Source organism: Muscardinus avellanarius, assembly GCF_963383645.1.
Source record: "Muscardinus avellanarius genome assembly, chromosome: 3".
Classification (NCBI taxonomy): Eukaryota; Metazoa; Chordata; class Mammalia; order Rodentia; family Gliridae; genus Muscardinus; species Muscardinus avellanarius.
In genome coordinates, this window is record NC_137788.1 from 21143795 (window position 1) to 21156461 (window position 12667).

At 54.4% G+C, this 12667-nt stretch overlaps 1 protein-coding gene across 4 annotated transcripts in view; it reads left to right on the forward strand.

Annotated features, from left to right (window-relative positions):
- Positions 1-12667, forward strand: part of RPS6KA1 (ribosomal protein S6 kinase A1) — a gene marked incomplete at both ends in the record, with an annotated part of 44061 nt that overhangs the window by 12031 nt on the left and 19363 nt on the right. For 2 of the 4 annotated variants that reach the window (XM_080691926.1, XM_080691928.1), the window contains 5 exons: positions 7943-8059; positions 8507-8588; positions 10748-10828; positions 11009-11088; positions 12327-12433. In XM_080691926.1, the coding sequence (XP_080548052.1) occupies positions 7943-8059; positions 8507-8588; positions 10748-10828; positions 11009-11088; positions 12327-12433 (467 nt within the window). Of the gene's footprint in view, positions 1-5397; positions 5458-7086; positions 7222-7942; positions 8060-8506; positions 8589-10747; positions 10829-11008; positions 11089-12326; positions 12434-12667 lie in introns of those variants that run through there. The other 2 variants (XM_080691927.1, XM_080691925.1) reach the window with 2 other exon arrangements.

Below are 12667 nucleotides of genomic sequence, written 5' to 3' on the forward strand. Positions count from 1 at the left end.
TCCCGCTACACTGGCAGAGGCCTCTTTCCTCACTCTGCAGGCTCTGCTTCCCCAGGGCAACTTCCTACAGCTGATGATTTTGTGTTGCCAAAACACCAGAGGCTAGGCGACTGGGTGGGTCCCTTGTCTTCTCTGGGTTCTCAGCTCTGGAGTGGGAAGGACCACACCCAACTCTGTGGTCTCTGAAGCCCCGGCTCTAGAGGAGCCAAGCTTAGGTAAACCTGGGTTCAAGCCCCACCCTCACCCCATCAATCACCTGGGATCCTTCTCTCCTCTTGAGTCTCAGCATTCTTGTCCCTAAGTTGGGAAATAATGCCACTGGAGTGATGGGAAGGACAGGTGAGGCGGTTACTGCCTGGGACACAGTGGCTTCAGCGCCCTGGGATGTGGCTCAGCTCCACTTCCTGCCAGGGCCCCACCTTGCAGGGCTGAGCAGCTGTCCTGCCCTAAGCTTGACCTTTGAGAGGGAGTTTGTGCCGCTCCTGCTGTTTACCTTGACTCAGCTTCCTAAGATAAGGTATTTGCCTGGGTGGGGCGGAGCAGGATGAGTGAAGTCTGCCTCCCCACTACTGCTGATTACAGTGACCACAGCCATCAGAGGACAGTAAGCTCTGCTGACCCTGCGGTTTATCTCATGTCTGGAGACCCTTTTCCAGCAAAATAGTGGCTCCTCATCCCCTCACAATAAGATGAACAGAGCCATAGTTCCCGGGGCAGAACCAGGCGTTCAGATCCTGGGGCTGATGTTCTGTGGGCTACAAAGGAGCTTGCAGCTCTTGGGGAGCCATTAGTGAGTTCAGCTCCTCAAGAGCGCAGGAGCTTGCCAGGCAGATACCCTCCCTGTGCTCCCCAGCCTCTGACTCCAACCCTGTAACAGAAGTCCCTGGGCGGGTCGAGGTCGTGCGGTAGTGAGATTCTTGAATGCCGAATTGAGGAAGAGAAAGAGCTTACCTGTGCCTGCCACCATACCGGGGGCACCGTACCAGGAGCTCGGCGCTGGCTCCTCTCACCACATCCACAGAGCGAGAGAGTGTTGCTGTCTACATCTTACAGATGGGAAAATGGAAGCCCCATATCACATGCATACATGGAGTCAAATTTCATTTGAACTTAGAGTCTGCATTTTTTCCAGGCCAGGGAAATCAGAGGTTAGAGCACTCTCTGTGACTCCAGGTGCCCCCAGCTCAGGGCAGCAGCTCATCCATCCATCTCTGGTGCCCCTACCACCAGTATCCTCTGTGCACACTTCTGGGCTTAATACAGCAGAGGGCGCTCAACCTGCAAGCTGGACTCATCACTGTGCAGAGGATGAACTGGCATGGGCCATTTATCCTTCCCATGTAGTACACCCTGTGGTAGGACTGGGGGACCCCAAAGTGAAGTCAACATCCCTCCAACTTCAGAGAGCTCCCAGCCATGGAGGGAGCATGGAAACAGCTGTGTGGGAGGGGGTAGGATGAGGAAAACTGTGGCTGTGGGCACATCAAACCTCCCTTCTGTGCCAGGTCCCATTCTGAGCAGAAGCACGTCCCCCCTTCCGAGTGCCCACGTTTGTCTTGGTGGCAAGATGTGATGAGGTGGCCCATCCCAGCCTCAGCTGATGGCATCGGAGCTCGAGGCTGAGCACAGACCAGACAGATGGTTGCTGTTACATGTGGCAGAAGGAGGGTTGGGGCACCCTAGAGCTAGCATTTGGCTGGGCTTTGATTGGCAGGATCCGAGCAATAGGAGAAAAAAAGTAAACCTTCCAGGTGGAGAAAGACAGAGGAGGGGGCTTGGAATCAGACATTTTGAGTTCAAAATCCTGCCCCCACCCCCGTGTCTCATTTGCCTTGTGACCTGGGGCGAGTAACTGGCTCTTCCCAAGGCTCAGATTCTTTTCTAATAAAAGCAGAATAGATGCCTGCCGGGCGTGGTGGCGCACGCTTGTAATCCCCGCGCTTGGGAGGCAGAGACAGGAGGATCGCGCAGGTTCGAAGCCAGCCGCGCGCACTGGCTTAAGAGACCCTGTTTCCAAATAAAAATGTAAAAATAGGTATGGGAGTGTAGCCCAGAGGTAGCAGGGCTTCCAGGAACCCCAGTACCACCAAAAAAAAAAAAAAGCAGAATAGAAACCAGGCGCGGTGGTGCACACCTGTAATCCCAGTACTTGGGAGACTGAGACAGGAGAGCCTCAGGTTTGAGACCAGCCTCTGCAACCTAGCTAGACCCTATTTCAAACCAATAAATAAAAAACAACTGGGGGTATAGCTCAGAGGTAGAATGCTTCTAGGTTCAGTCCCCAGTAATGACAACAATAAAGCAGAGAGGTGAGCCCACCCCCCAGGGGCACCTGGAAGAGAGAATGTGATGTGTGTAAAGCAACCAAAAAAGCTGGGTATGGTGGTGTACACTTATAATCCCAGTATTTGGGAGGCTGAGGCAGGAGAATCACAGGTTCGAGACTAGCCTCAGCTACTTAGGCCCTCTGCAACTTAGTGAGACCCTGTTTCAAAATAAAGAATTTAAAAAAAAAAAAAACAAAAAACAGGGCTGGGGGTGTAGCTTGGAGGTAGAACACCCTGAGTTCAATCCCCAGTTTTGCAAAGAAAAAAAAAGTATCCAAGAAGGTTTGCAATATAGTGTTGGCATCTAATGCTTGCTTGTTTTATTCATTTCAGGCAGAAAGGGGGATTTGGGCTTTAGCAGGGATAGTGTGGACAACTGTGCAGGGTAAGCTCTCCCTGGGTCTCGAGCGCCTGGGCCCACCTAGTGTCCTCAGGCACGTGGGAGACTCCACCCTCCGTTCTTTTGAGTGCACTGGGCACCTCGGGCCCCTCTGCTCCCGCTATCTCCGGATCCAGACCCCTTTGAAGCGCCTGCAGGTCTATTTTGAGAACTGAGCACCCCCCCTCTTCTCTTCCTGTTTATGAAACCCTGATCTCTCCCTGATCCCTCCTGCTCCCCTGGCCAGACCTCAGGCAGGATGTGACTGTGGACTTTGGGGAGCCTCAGGTGTTGGGAGGAACTTCCCTGGCCCTGACCAGATCGTCCAGCCACCCCCTCCAGCCCTGGGGCCCCTGCCTTTGCTCTGTCTCCTCGGCCTGTGCTCTGTCCGCTCTGCCTGTGCCCTGTCCCCTCTGCCTGTGCTCTGTCCCCTCTGCCTGTGCCCTGTCCCCCCTGCCTGTGCTCTGTCCCCCCTGCCTGTGCTCTGTCCTCTCGGCCTGTGCTCTGTCCCCTCTGCCTGTGCTCTATCCGCTCTGCCTATCCAGGGAGAGACTTACGGCGTCTCTGTCTCTGTGGCCCATTTTGCTTCCATAAACAACCTTCTAAGGGTGGAATGTATAGTGTGAGCCTTCCTTCATTTTACGGAGGAAAAAATTGAGGCTCAGACAGGGACAGATTTGCCTGGAGCATGAAACCTTCAAAGGAGGAAGATCCACACCCCTGGCCTCCAGCCCCTCGCTCACCCTGGTCTTCCAGGGCTGTGTCCGGCCCCACTCTCTGCCTGCTCAGGACTTGTTCATCCTCAGGACCCCGCTGGACCGGCCCCCTCCAGAAGGTCTTCCCAGGCAGTTGCACCTCCTAATGACAGCCCCAGGGTGTGTCAGTGACATCTGAGGGGAGGCAGGCTGGCTGGCCTTGCAGGGAGGGCAGTGAACCGGCAGACTTTGGCTTGGCTCTTAGCTCCCCCTTGCTCTGTGGCCTGGGCAAGCCACACTCTCTATCTCTGAAATGGGAGTGATCTTACCTCCCTCGGAGCCGAGTTGGGCTCCTTGTCCCAGTGCCCACACAAGCCTGGAGGAATCCAACCCGGCAGAGGCTGAGGAAAGAGTAGCCAGGGCACTAAATGCTCCTGTGACAGGAGGCTCCGTCCATCTGTTCATCCGTCTGTCCTTCTGTCTGTACTGGGAATTGAACTGAGGGACATTCTACCTCTGAGCTACATCCCCAGCCCTTTTTATTCTTTTATTTTGAAACAGGGTCTCACTAAGCTCCTGAGGGTCTAAATAGCCGAGGCTGGCCTTGTCTCAACCTCTCAAGTACTCGGGATCAGAGGTGTGCACCACCACGCCCAGCCTGGGGCTTGGTTCTTCTTATTATCATTGACCCCAGGTCAGGTGCCTGGGCCAGCTCCCATTCCATGCTTGGGAACTGCTGACTCTGCCTCACCTGCCCACAGGCATTCTGGGAGACAAATCCAGGGACATCTGTCCCACTAGAGGAACAGCTGCCAGCTGGGGAAGGAGCTGTTGGTGGCCCTTAGGGTCAGGGTTTGTCAGATGGATTTGCCATGGTGGGCAGAGGGAGGCCCACGAGGAAGACCCTAGGGGTGGGGGTCACGCTGTGGGCTCTAGGCTTCTCTTCAGCTGCTGTGTAAGAGGAAGTCAATAAAGAGGAAGTGTCTGGGGGAATGGGGCAGGAACCCAGGGATGTGGGCTGGTGGCTCTCCCTCCCTCCTTCCCCCAGAGGCCTCAGGTCTCGCAGGCCTTTCTGCTAAGGCACTTCTGAGGCTGCTTCCTTGCTTTTCCTCCTGGTCCTGGGACAACAGATGTCCTTTCCCTGCTTCTGAAGGAGCAGGGAGTTGGGGCAGGCTTTGGACTCCCGGGCTGCCCTGCATGCAGCAGCGGCGAGAGGCCAGGTCTGAAGGTGGCATCTTTCACCGCAGAGACCGTTATCAGAGGCCCTGCAAGGATAGGGAAGGGGAAGTCAGGGGCTTGCGGGGTGTGTATTTCTACACAGGGGATGACTGTGGAGGGCGCTTCCGATCAGTAGCATATCTGTCAGTTCCTGTGGGTGCACATCGAGGAGGAGTGAGGTCACAGGCGGAGGGCTGGGCCTGGCCCATCTCTGCCTCAGCAGCCGCTCTTCCTCATAGACCTGCAAGGCCCTCTCTAGGGCCTTCTGCCCTCATTCCCACCCCAGGGCCCAGGATGGGCAGGCTTCCTCGGAGCATCTGAGCGGGGGCAGGACCGGGCACAGTGGTGCCTGCTCTGCGGGCCGCCATTCCAGGTGGCCGTGGGGAGGGAGTAGCCGAGCTCTGGGCAGGGCGTCAGGCTGTGGCCTGGCCGACTTCTGTCCCACCCAGTCTCAGGGTCCTCCAGGTGGTTGTGTGCAGGTGCTAGGATGCCCACTACCTCATCACCTTGTGACTTTTCTGCATCCCTGTCTCCCCTACCTAGGGTTAGAGCAGAGGAGGAGGGATATACCCTTGTCCTTTTCCTGGGTCGTGGGCCTGGGGTCTGCAGTGTCCCCTCTTCAGCAGAGAATCCTGACCCATCTTCTGTCCCTCCTCCCTGTCGAGGGGGAAGTGAGAAGGAGGGGGCCAGGGACCCTGCCTTCTGGGTCAAGAAAGCTTTAAAAAAGCAGAAGTAAGAAGAGTCCCGGGGCCCTCTAGCCACTGGCGTGGGCCCCACCATGCAGACCCCGGCAGATTTCCTCAGGGTTGAGAGAAACATGGTCTCCTGTCCCAGAAAGGTGAGCAGAAGGGTGGCCTGCTGCCAGCAGTGTCTGTCACTGTGTCTCTGGGCAAGGAATCGATTTGGGGGTGGCCCTGTCCCCTGAGATTTCCGGGTGGCTGCCTCTGTCCCCAGGGATAGGGTTCCCAAGTGGAGGCGCAGATCTTGGGGTAGGGTGGGCAGGCGCTCAGGGGCTTGATTAGCCTGAAGGTGTGTGTGTGTGTGTGTGTGTGTGTGTGTGTGTGTGTGTGTGTGTGTTAAACCCACTCCTATCAGGGAGAGTCCCCTGAAGATGGCGTTGGGTCTCTGAGGGTCAAGATCTGGAGTGGGGAAGAGGTGCAGGCTGTCTTACCTGCTGATCCAGGCCTGTTAGGAAATAGAGACTTGGGCTCAAGCCGGCTCTGCCTCTGCTTTGTTTTGAGCCTGGGTATTTTTTCTCCTCTGGGACTCAGTTGCCTATTTCTTGAAAGGGTTTACAGCTTTGGGGGTATCTGGATCTGAGTCAAAGTCATCAAACTGTACTCTGGAGACGGCCCTCTTGGCACTACCTTAGTTGTGGGCACCTCTCATGCCCTGCTATGGGAAAAAAAAAAAACCCAGGGAAATGGAAGACCTCAGAGGTAGCTCTGCCAGACACTGGCCTACCCTGCTGAGTGCTGGGACCTTGCAGGTGGCACCCCTCCTCTCCCCACCCCCTCACAATCCAGCAACAACCCATGGCTCTGCCCCTAACCCTTTGTGACCCCTGCTTCGCTGCCTGTGTGTGTCTGCCCTGGGTACCTGTCAGTCTGCCTTGATGGGCCTCCTGACTCCGGGTGGCCCTCTCTGCCCACCTGTCTCTCTTGCTGGGTTCCTGTCTGCACTTGCCAAGGTCTTGTCTTCACCAGTTGGGTACATGCCACATATTGGAAGCCTGTTGGGTTTTGTCCCCTTCTATCTCAGCCTGTGGATGGGTAGTCCCATCTGTCTCTGCCTGATGGCTTCCTGTGCTCTTCTGTTTCTACCTGTTGGGTTCTTGTCCCCTTCTGTCTCTGCCTGTTTGTTCTGCGTCCCCATCTGCCGGTGCCTGTCGGGTACAAGTCTGTCCACCTCTGTCTGTTACATATGGGTTCTTCCTGTCTTCCTAATGGAGGTGTGTTTCTTGCCTCTGCCTGACCCCCTCCATCTCTGCCTCTTGGGCATGTGTTCCCTCTGTCTCTGTCTGTTGGGTATGTGTCCTTGCATACCCCTGCCTGCAGGGTGTGTGTGGCCCCCGGCTCCTGCTTGCTGGGCACCGTCTTTATCTGTCTCCACCTCTTGGTGCTGCCTGTTGGCCATCTCTCCCTAGCTGCCTCCGCGTGTCTTTGCCTACTGAGTACCTATCTGCTCAGCAGTTGGGTAGGCATAGGGCTTTCCCTTTGTAGCCTACAGGGAAGGTGGGGGAGGGCAGAGGGCAGCTCTCAGGCACTGAGGAGAGGGGAAGAAAGAAGGGAACATGGTGAGGGTGGAGGCCTAGGGCTGGGAAACCACAGGCCCTGAGTGATTGGCTGCCCTGGGCTGGGCCCAGCCCCTGCGCGCTCAGCCTGCACATCCGCCTTGAGCCTGGCCACCTCCCGGCAGCCCCGGACGCTGCCTCCCCCTGCCATGGTGCCGTGGCCCTGCTGGGCGGATGGAGCAGGATCCCAAGCTGCCCCGTCTGCGGCTCTGGGCCCTGCTCCCCTGGCTGCCCAGAAAGCAGCGGCCCAGGATCGGCCAGACCTCTCTGCCTGCCCTTGTCCCTGGCTCTGGCCCCCAGCAGGACTCGGTGAGTGTGCCCGGATATCTGGTCCCGGCCTGGCTGTGGCCCTGGAACAGGTGCCTGGGCAGCCAGTTTGGCCTCAGCCGGCTTTGCTCCACCCCGCCCCCTGCCTAGACCCACCTCCTAGGGAAGTGAGGAGACCTTCTGCTGCAGGACCAGGCTACAGACTGGAGGGAGAGCAGAGGGTCCTAAAACAGAAAGGATGGGGGGCCTTCTGGAGGCTTGTCTGGGGGATGCTTGGGCAGGTAGGGCATGGGTTCTCTGGCCTTAACTCCCAGCTGCCCCAGATTGGTACTTACTGGGCTAAGGGGGTATCCCTGATGGCTCTTGGGTCTCTGCATCTTTGCCCTCTCTATATAGGCAGAGGGATCCTCTCACCTCATCCTGTCCAGAAACAAAGACCCAGCTCTACCTCCCCTGTGAGAACAAACTCTACTTCCTATTGTGGCAAAACCAAAACAGCAGGGGGAGGGGAGCCAACAGGGCAGGCCTGGGGCAGGTCCCTCTCCCAGAGCCAAGGTCGGCTCAGTCTGGCCAGCCTGGGCATCCTCGGGGCCTGAGCTGTACCCGTGGGCTGTCCTGCCCGCAGTCCACTGTCAACAGAGTGTTGTAGTGTTGTTGGGCCCACTGAGTTCTGGGGGGGCCTGCGTGGCTGGGGATGTGTTCCTGCAGCCTCGGGCGGGGTTCCCACGCCACCCTGTCCATCTCTTCTTCTGTCCTCTGTCAGGATGAGGGTGCACTTAAGGAGATCTCCATCACGCACCACGTGAAGGCCGGCTCTGAGAAGGCGGATCCATCCCATTTTGAGCTCCTCAAGGTTCTGGGCCAGGGATCCTTTGGCAAGGTGAGTCGTGTCTGCCCTGGGGACGGCAGCACTGGTCGTGTCAGAGGTGGGGGTCAGAGGTTACGGTGGAGCTGAAAGGACGGGAAGGCAAAGGTGAGATCACTTCACTACCCAGGGAGCAAAAGGCCAACTTGGGGCCAGGCGTGGTGGTGCACGCTTGTAATCCCAGTACTTGGGAGGCTGAGACAGGAGGATCTGGGTTCTCAGCCAGCCTCAGCTACTTAGTGAGTCCATCTGCAAATTAGTGAGACTCTGTTTCAAAATAAAGAATATCTGGCTGGGGCTGTACCTCAGAGGTAGAATGTCCCTGGGTTCAATTCCCAGCACCACACACACAAAAAAGGCCAACTTAGTTCAAGGAATCAAGAGGGCAGGGGGGCCCCGGGGATGGGAGCCAGAGGCTCAACCTCCACCCAGCTTCTTTCTGGCTCCTGCCCCCGTCCTCAGGTCTTCCTGGTGCGCAAGGTGACCCGGCCTGACAGTGGGCATCTCTATGCCATGAAGGTACTGAAGAAGGCGACGCTGAAAGGTGAGTGGGCTGCCTCTGGTGTGAAGCCCTGGTCTCCTGGACTTGGGTGGCTTGAGGGAGGCGGCTGCATCTTCAGGAGGAGTGAAGGTGGAGAGACAGGCCCACCTTCCCCGGCCCCTCCCTCCCAAGCCAGGTAGTGACCACTGGCTGAGGGCGGATGTCTGGAAGGAGGTCGGGTGAACACGGCGTGCTGGCGGTGGAGTAGGGGCCTTTTGTTGATAAGGGTCTCGCCAGCCTGATTTGTCTCACTACTTGCTAACCCGGTTTCAAAATTTAAAAATAAGCCAGGTAAGCCAGATGTGGTGGCATATGCCTGTAATCCCAGTGCTTGGGAGGCTAAGACAGAGGATCGCAGATTCAAAACCAGCTTTGGCAATTTAGTGAAGCTTTCAGCAACCTAATGAGTCTCTGTTTTCAAATAAAAATAAAATCGGGTTAGAGGTATAGCTCAGAGGTAGGATTCCCCTGGGACTCAATCCCCAGTACCAAAAAAAATAAAAATAAGCCAGGCGTGGTGGTGCACGCTTGTAATCTCAGTGCTTGGGAGGCTGAGGCAGGAGTATCACACAGGTTTGAAGCCAGCCTCAGCTACTTAGTGAGGCTCTCAGCAGTTTAGAATGCCCCTGGGTTCCATCCCCAGTACCACAAAAATAAATAAATAAATAAATAAATAATTTAAAAATAAAGGAAAAACAAAAGAATATAGCTGGGATGTAATTCATTGGTAGAGTGCCCCTGGGTTCAATCTCCAGTACCACAAAAACCAAAACAATAACAAAAAATAAAAAGAAAGAAAAACATAAAAGAATGCCTTACCAAACCTATGAATCAGAATTTTCGGCCAGGCATGGTGGCACATACTTGTAACATCGGCACTTAGGAGGCTAAGACAAGAGGATCCCAGGTTCAAGAGGTAGGTTCAACAAATAGTGAGACGCTCATGAATCTAGTGAGACTCTGCTTCAAAATAAAAAATAAGCTAAGTGTGGTAACACATGCTTGTAATCCTAATACTTGGGAGGCTGAGACAGGAGGATCCAGGTCTTTGGCCAGCCTCAGCTATTTAGTAAGGCCCTCACTAACTCAGTGAGACCCTGTTTCAAAATAAAGAATAAAAAAATAAGGCTGGAATATAGCTTGGAGTTAGAATGCCCCTGGGTTCCATCTCTAGTACTGCAAAAAAAGAAAGAAAAAGAAAAAGAAAAAGAAAAAGAAAGAAAGAAAGAAAGAAAGAAAGAAAGAAAGAAAGAAAGAAAGAAAAAATATGGCTGGGGGTATAGCTCGGAGGTAGAACACCCCTAGGTTCAACCTCCAGTCCTGCACACACAAAAAGAATTTTCAGCTCAGGTAATCTGCTTCTCTAGCTAGCCTCCCAGGTAACAGTTCTCACCATCCCTCAGACTAGAGATTTGGGAATTTGCAGGTCAGATGGAGAGGGGGTTAGTCAAGGTGTACTGGAGAAAGTGCAGATGCTATCTGGAGACCTTAGAAGATGGAGCAGAGGTTGCTCAGTGGTCTTCAATGAAGCATGTTGACAGGCAGGCCAGTAGAGCTGGTGGAAGCCAACGCCTAGACCTGAGCATTGCCGTGAGGGTTGAGGGCTGCGGGCAGGCTGAGAAGCCAGGGCAGCCAGAGAAAGAAGAATTAAGATTGAGTGTCCGGCCAGATGTGGTGATGCACAAGTATAATTCCAGTACTTAGGAGGCTGAGACGGGAGGATTGCAGTTGGGAGGACAGCTTCAGCAATGTAGTGAGACCCCGTTTCAAAATAAAAAATAAGGACCGGAGGAGCCTGGCAGTGTGGTACACACTCGTCATACAGATTACATCAGAACGAGTACAGTACTTGAGAGGCTGAGACAGGAGGATCGCAGGTTCAAGCCAGCCTCAGCTGTGAGGCTGAGGCACTCTGCAACTTAGTGAGACCCTGTTTCCAAATAAGAAATAAAATCGGACTAGGGGTATAGCTTGGAGGTACAATGCCCCTGAGTTCAATCTCCAGTACCAAAAAGAAAAGATTGAGCATCCACAGAGCCCTGAGTGAGGGCACTTCAGGAGCACAGGCTGGTGAACAGTCAGGAAAGGAGCCCCTGGTTGAGGCTGGGCGGTGGTGTGTTTGGCATTTGGACTCTTGGTGACTTCCTTTCTTCTCTGACCAGTGCGGGACCGTGTTCGGACCAAGATGGAGAGAGACATCCTGGCTGATGTAAACCACCCATTTGTGGTGAAGCTGCATTATGGTGAGTCCACAGCCCCTGCCACAGTTCCTGCCTCTTCTCCCCAGCATTCGCTGTAGCCTGGGGTCTGCTGCCTGCCTCTGTACCTTGTCCCATCTCCCACTTGGCAGGCTGAGGGGGCCAGGGCCGAGGAGCAGGTCCCCAGGCCCCGCCGACTCCACCCTGCCTCTCCCCTCTCCCCAGCCTTCCAGACTGAGGGCAAGCTCTATCTCATTCTGGACTTCCTGCGTGGTGGGGACCTCTTCACACGACTCTCAAAAGAGGTAAGCTGATGTCCCACTGCCAGAGGGCCCAGGAGGGAGCCGGGGGCACCACAGGGTCTACATCCAGGGCATTGCAAAGAAAACATCAGCGTAGCCCTAGGCCTGTCAGCAGCCCCTGACCCAGGAAATGTCACCCACCCTGGGACAGAGTCCACATTTGGCAAGACCTCTGAGAGTTCCTCCCAGGACAGTCTGAGGATGAGAAAGTCCTGAATCCGGGTGCTAATGGTACCTCTCTCCTCTTCACCTCCATGCTGGCCAAGGCCATCAGCACAGGGAGAAGCCCAGGCCCATCCAGAAAGTTGGGCTTTATCATTCTTGTTCCATGTGTTATCCAAAAGGATTTTGGACTGATGTAACCTGAGCCCCACACAAAAATGAGACCATTAATACAATGCAAGCTTTAAAGAGACCCAAACTTTTAATTTTTAGAATGCTATTTTAATATTTGAATAGGTAATATATTTACATGATTCAAAAGAAAAATGCCCGGCATGGTGGCGCATGCTTGTAATCCCCGCACTTGGGAGGCGGAGACAGGAGGATCGCACAGGTTCGAAGCCAGCCTTGCTGGCTTAAGAGACCCTGTTTCCAAATAAAATATAAAATAGGTCTGGGAGTGTAGTCCGGAGGTAGAAGGGTTCCATCTCCAGTACCACCAAAGCAAAAGCAAAAACTAAAACTAAAACTAAAAAAACAAAAGAAAAATATTCGAGAAGCCTTCTTTCCACCCAGTCACCTCTACCCCCCATAGGTAAACGTTTTTATTGGTTTCTTGTTTAACCTTCCCATGTTCCTTTGCAAATGATTCTAATACTTGTTCCAAAGCCCTTCCTCCCACTTCCTTCTGTAAAAAGTACCATTCTGTGTATACATTTCTGTGCCTTCCCTTTCCAAGACAGTGAGATTGTTCCGTATCAGGACATGGAGAGGCTCCGTGTGCTAGCTTAGGCCCTGTAGCCCTCCTAGACGCGGGGAGGAAAGGCAGTTTATCCCAGTCTCCTGCTCCTGACCCTTGGGCTGCTTCTAACCTTTTGCTATTTACAGTCTGCACCACTATGGGTGATGTGTATATTAGTCATTTCAGACTTCAAACCCCTTTAGAGAGAAAAAAAGGTGTGTGGCATTGGGGTATGTCCCCTAGGTAAACTTTTGGACCAAGAAGCTGCCGGCTTCCCAGGGCTCCAGCTCCTGGGGAAGAGGCGGTTCTAGCTAAAGCCCCTGCCCACCCGTTGCAGGTTATGTTCACGGAGGAGGACGTGAAGTTTTACCTGGCCGAGCTGGCTCTGGGACTGGACCACCTGCACAGCCTGGGCATCATTTACAGAGACCTCAAGCCTGAGAAGTGAGTGGAGCCCTGACCTGCCCGGGAGTCTCTCCTAGAACAATGGGAGTGGGTGTGGCTTTCCCCAGGAACTTTCCCCTCTCTTGGGTTCTCTGTAGAGTACAGGGATGCCCTTAGGGGGTTGCCTAGTCACCAGGGCTGCCATTACTGAGGACCAAGCATCTTCCAGGCAAATCCATTGCCTACACTAACCCAGTGTGACATCAGAGATGCTACCATTAAAGAACTTTTTTT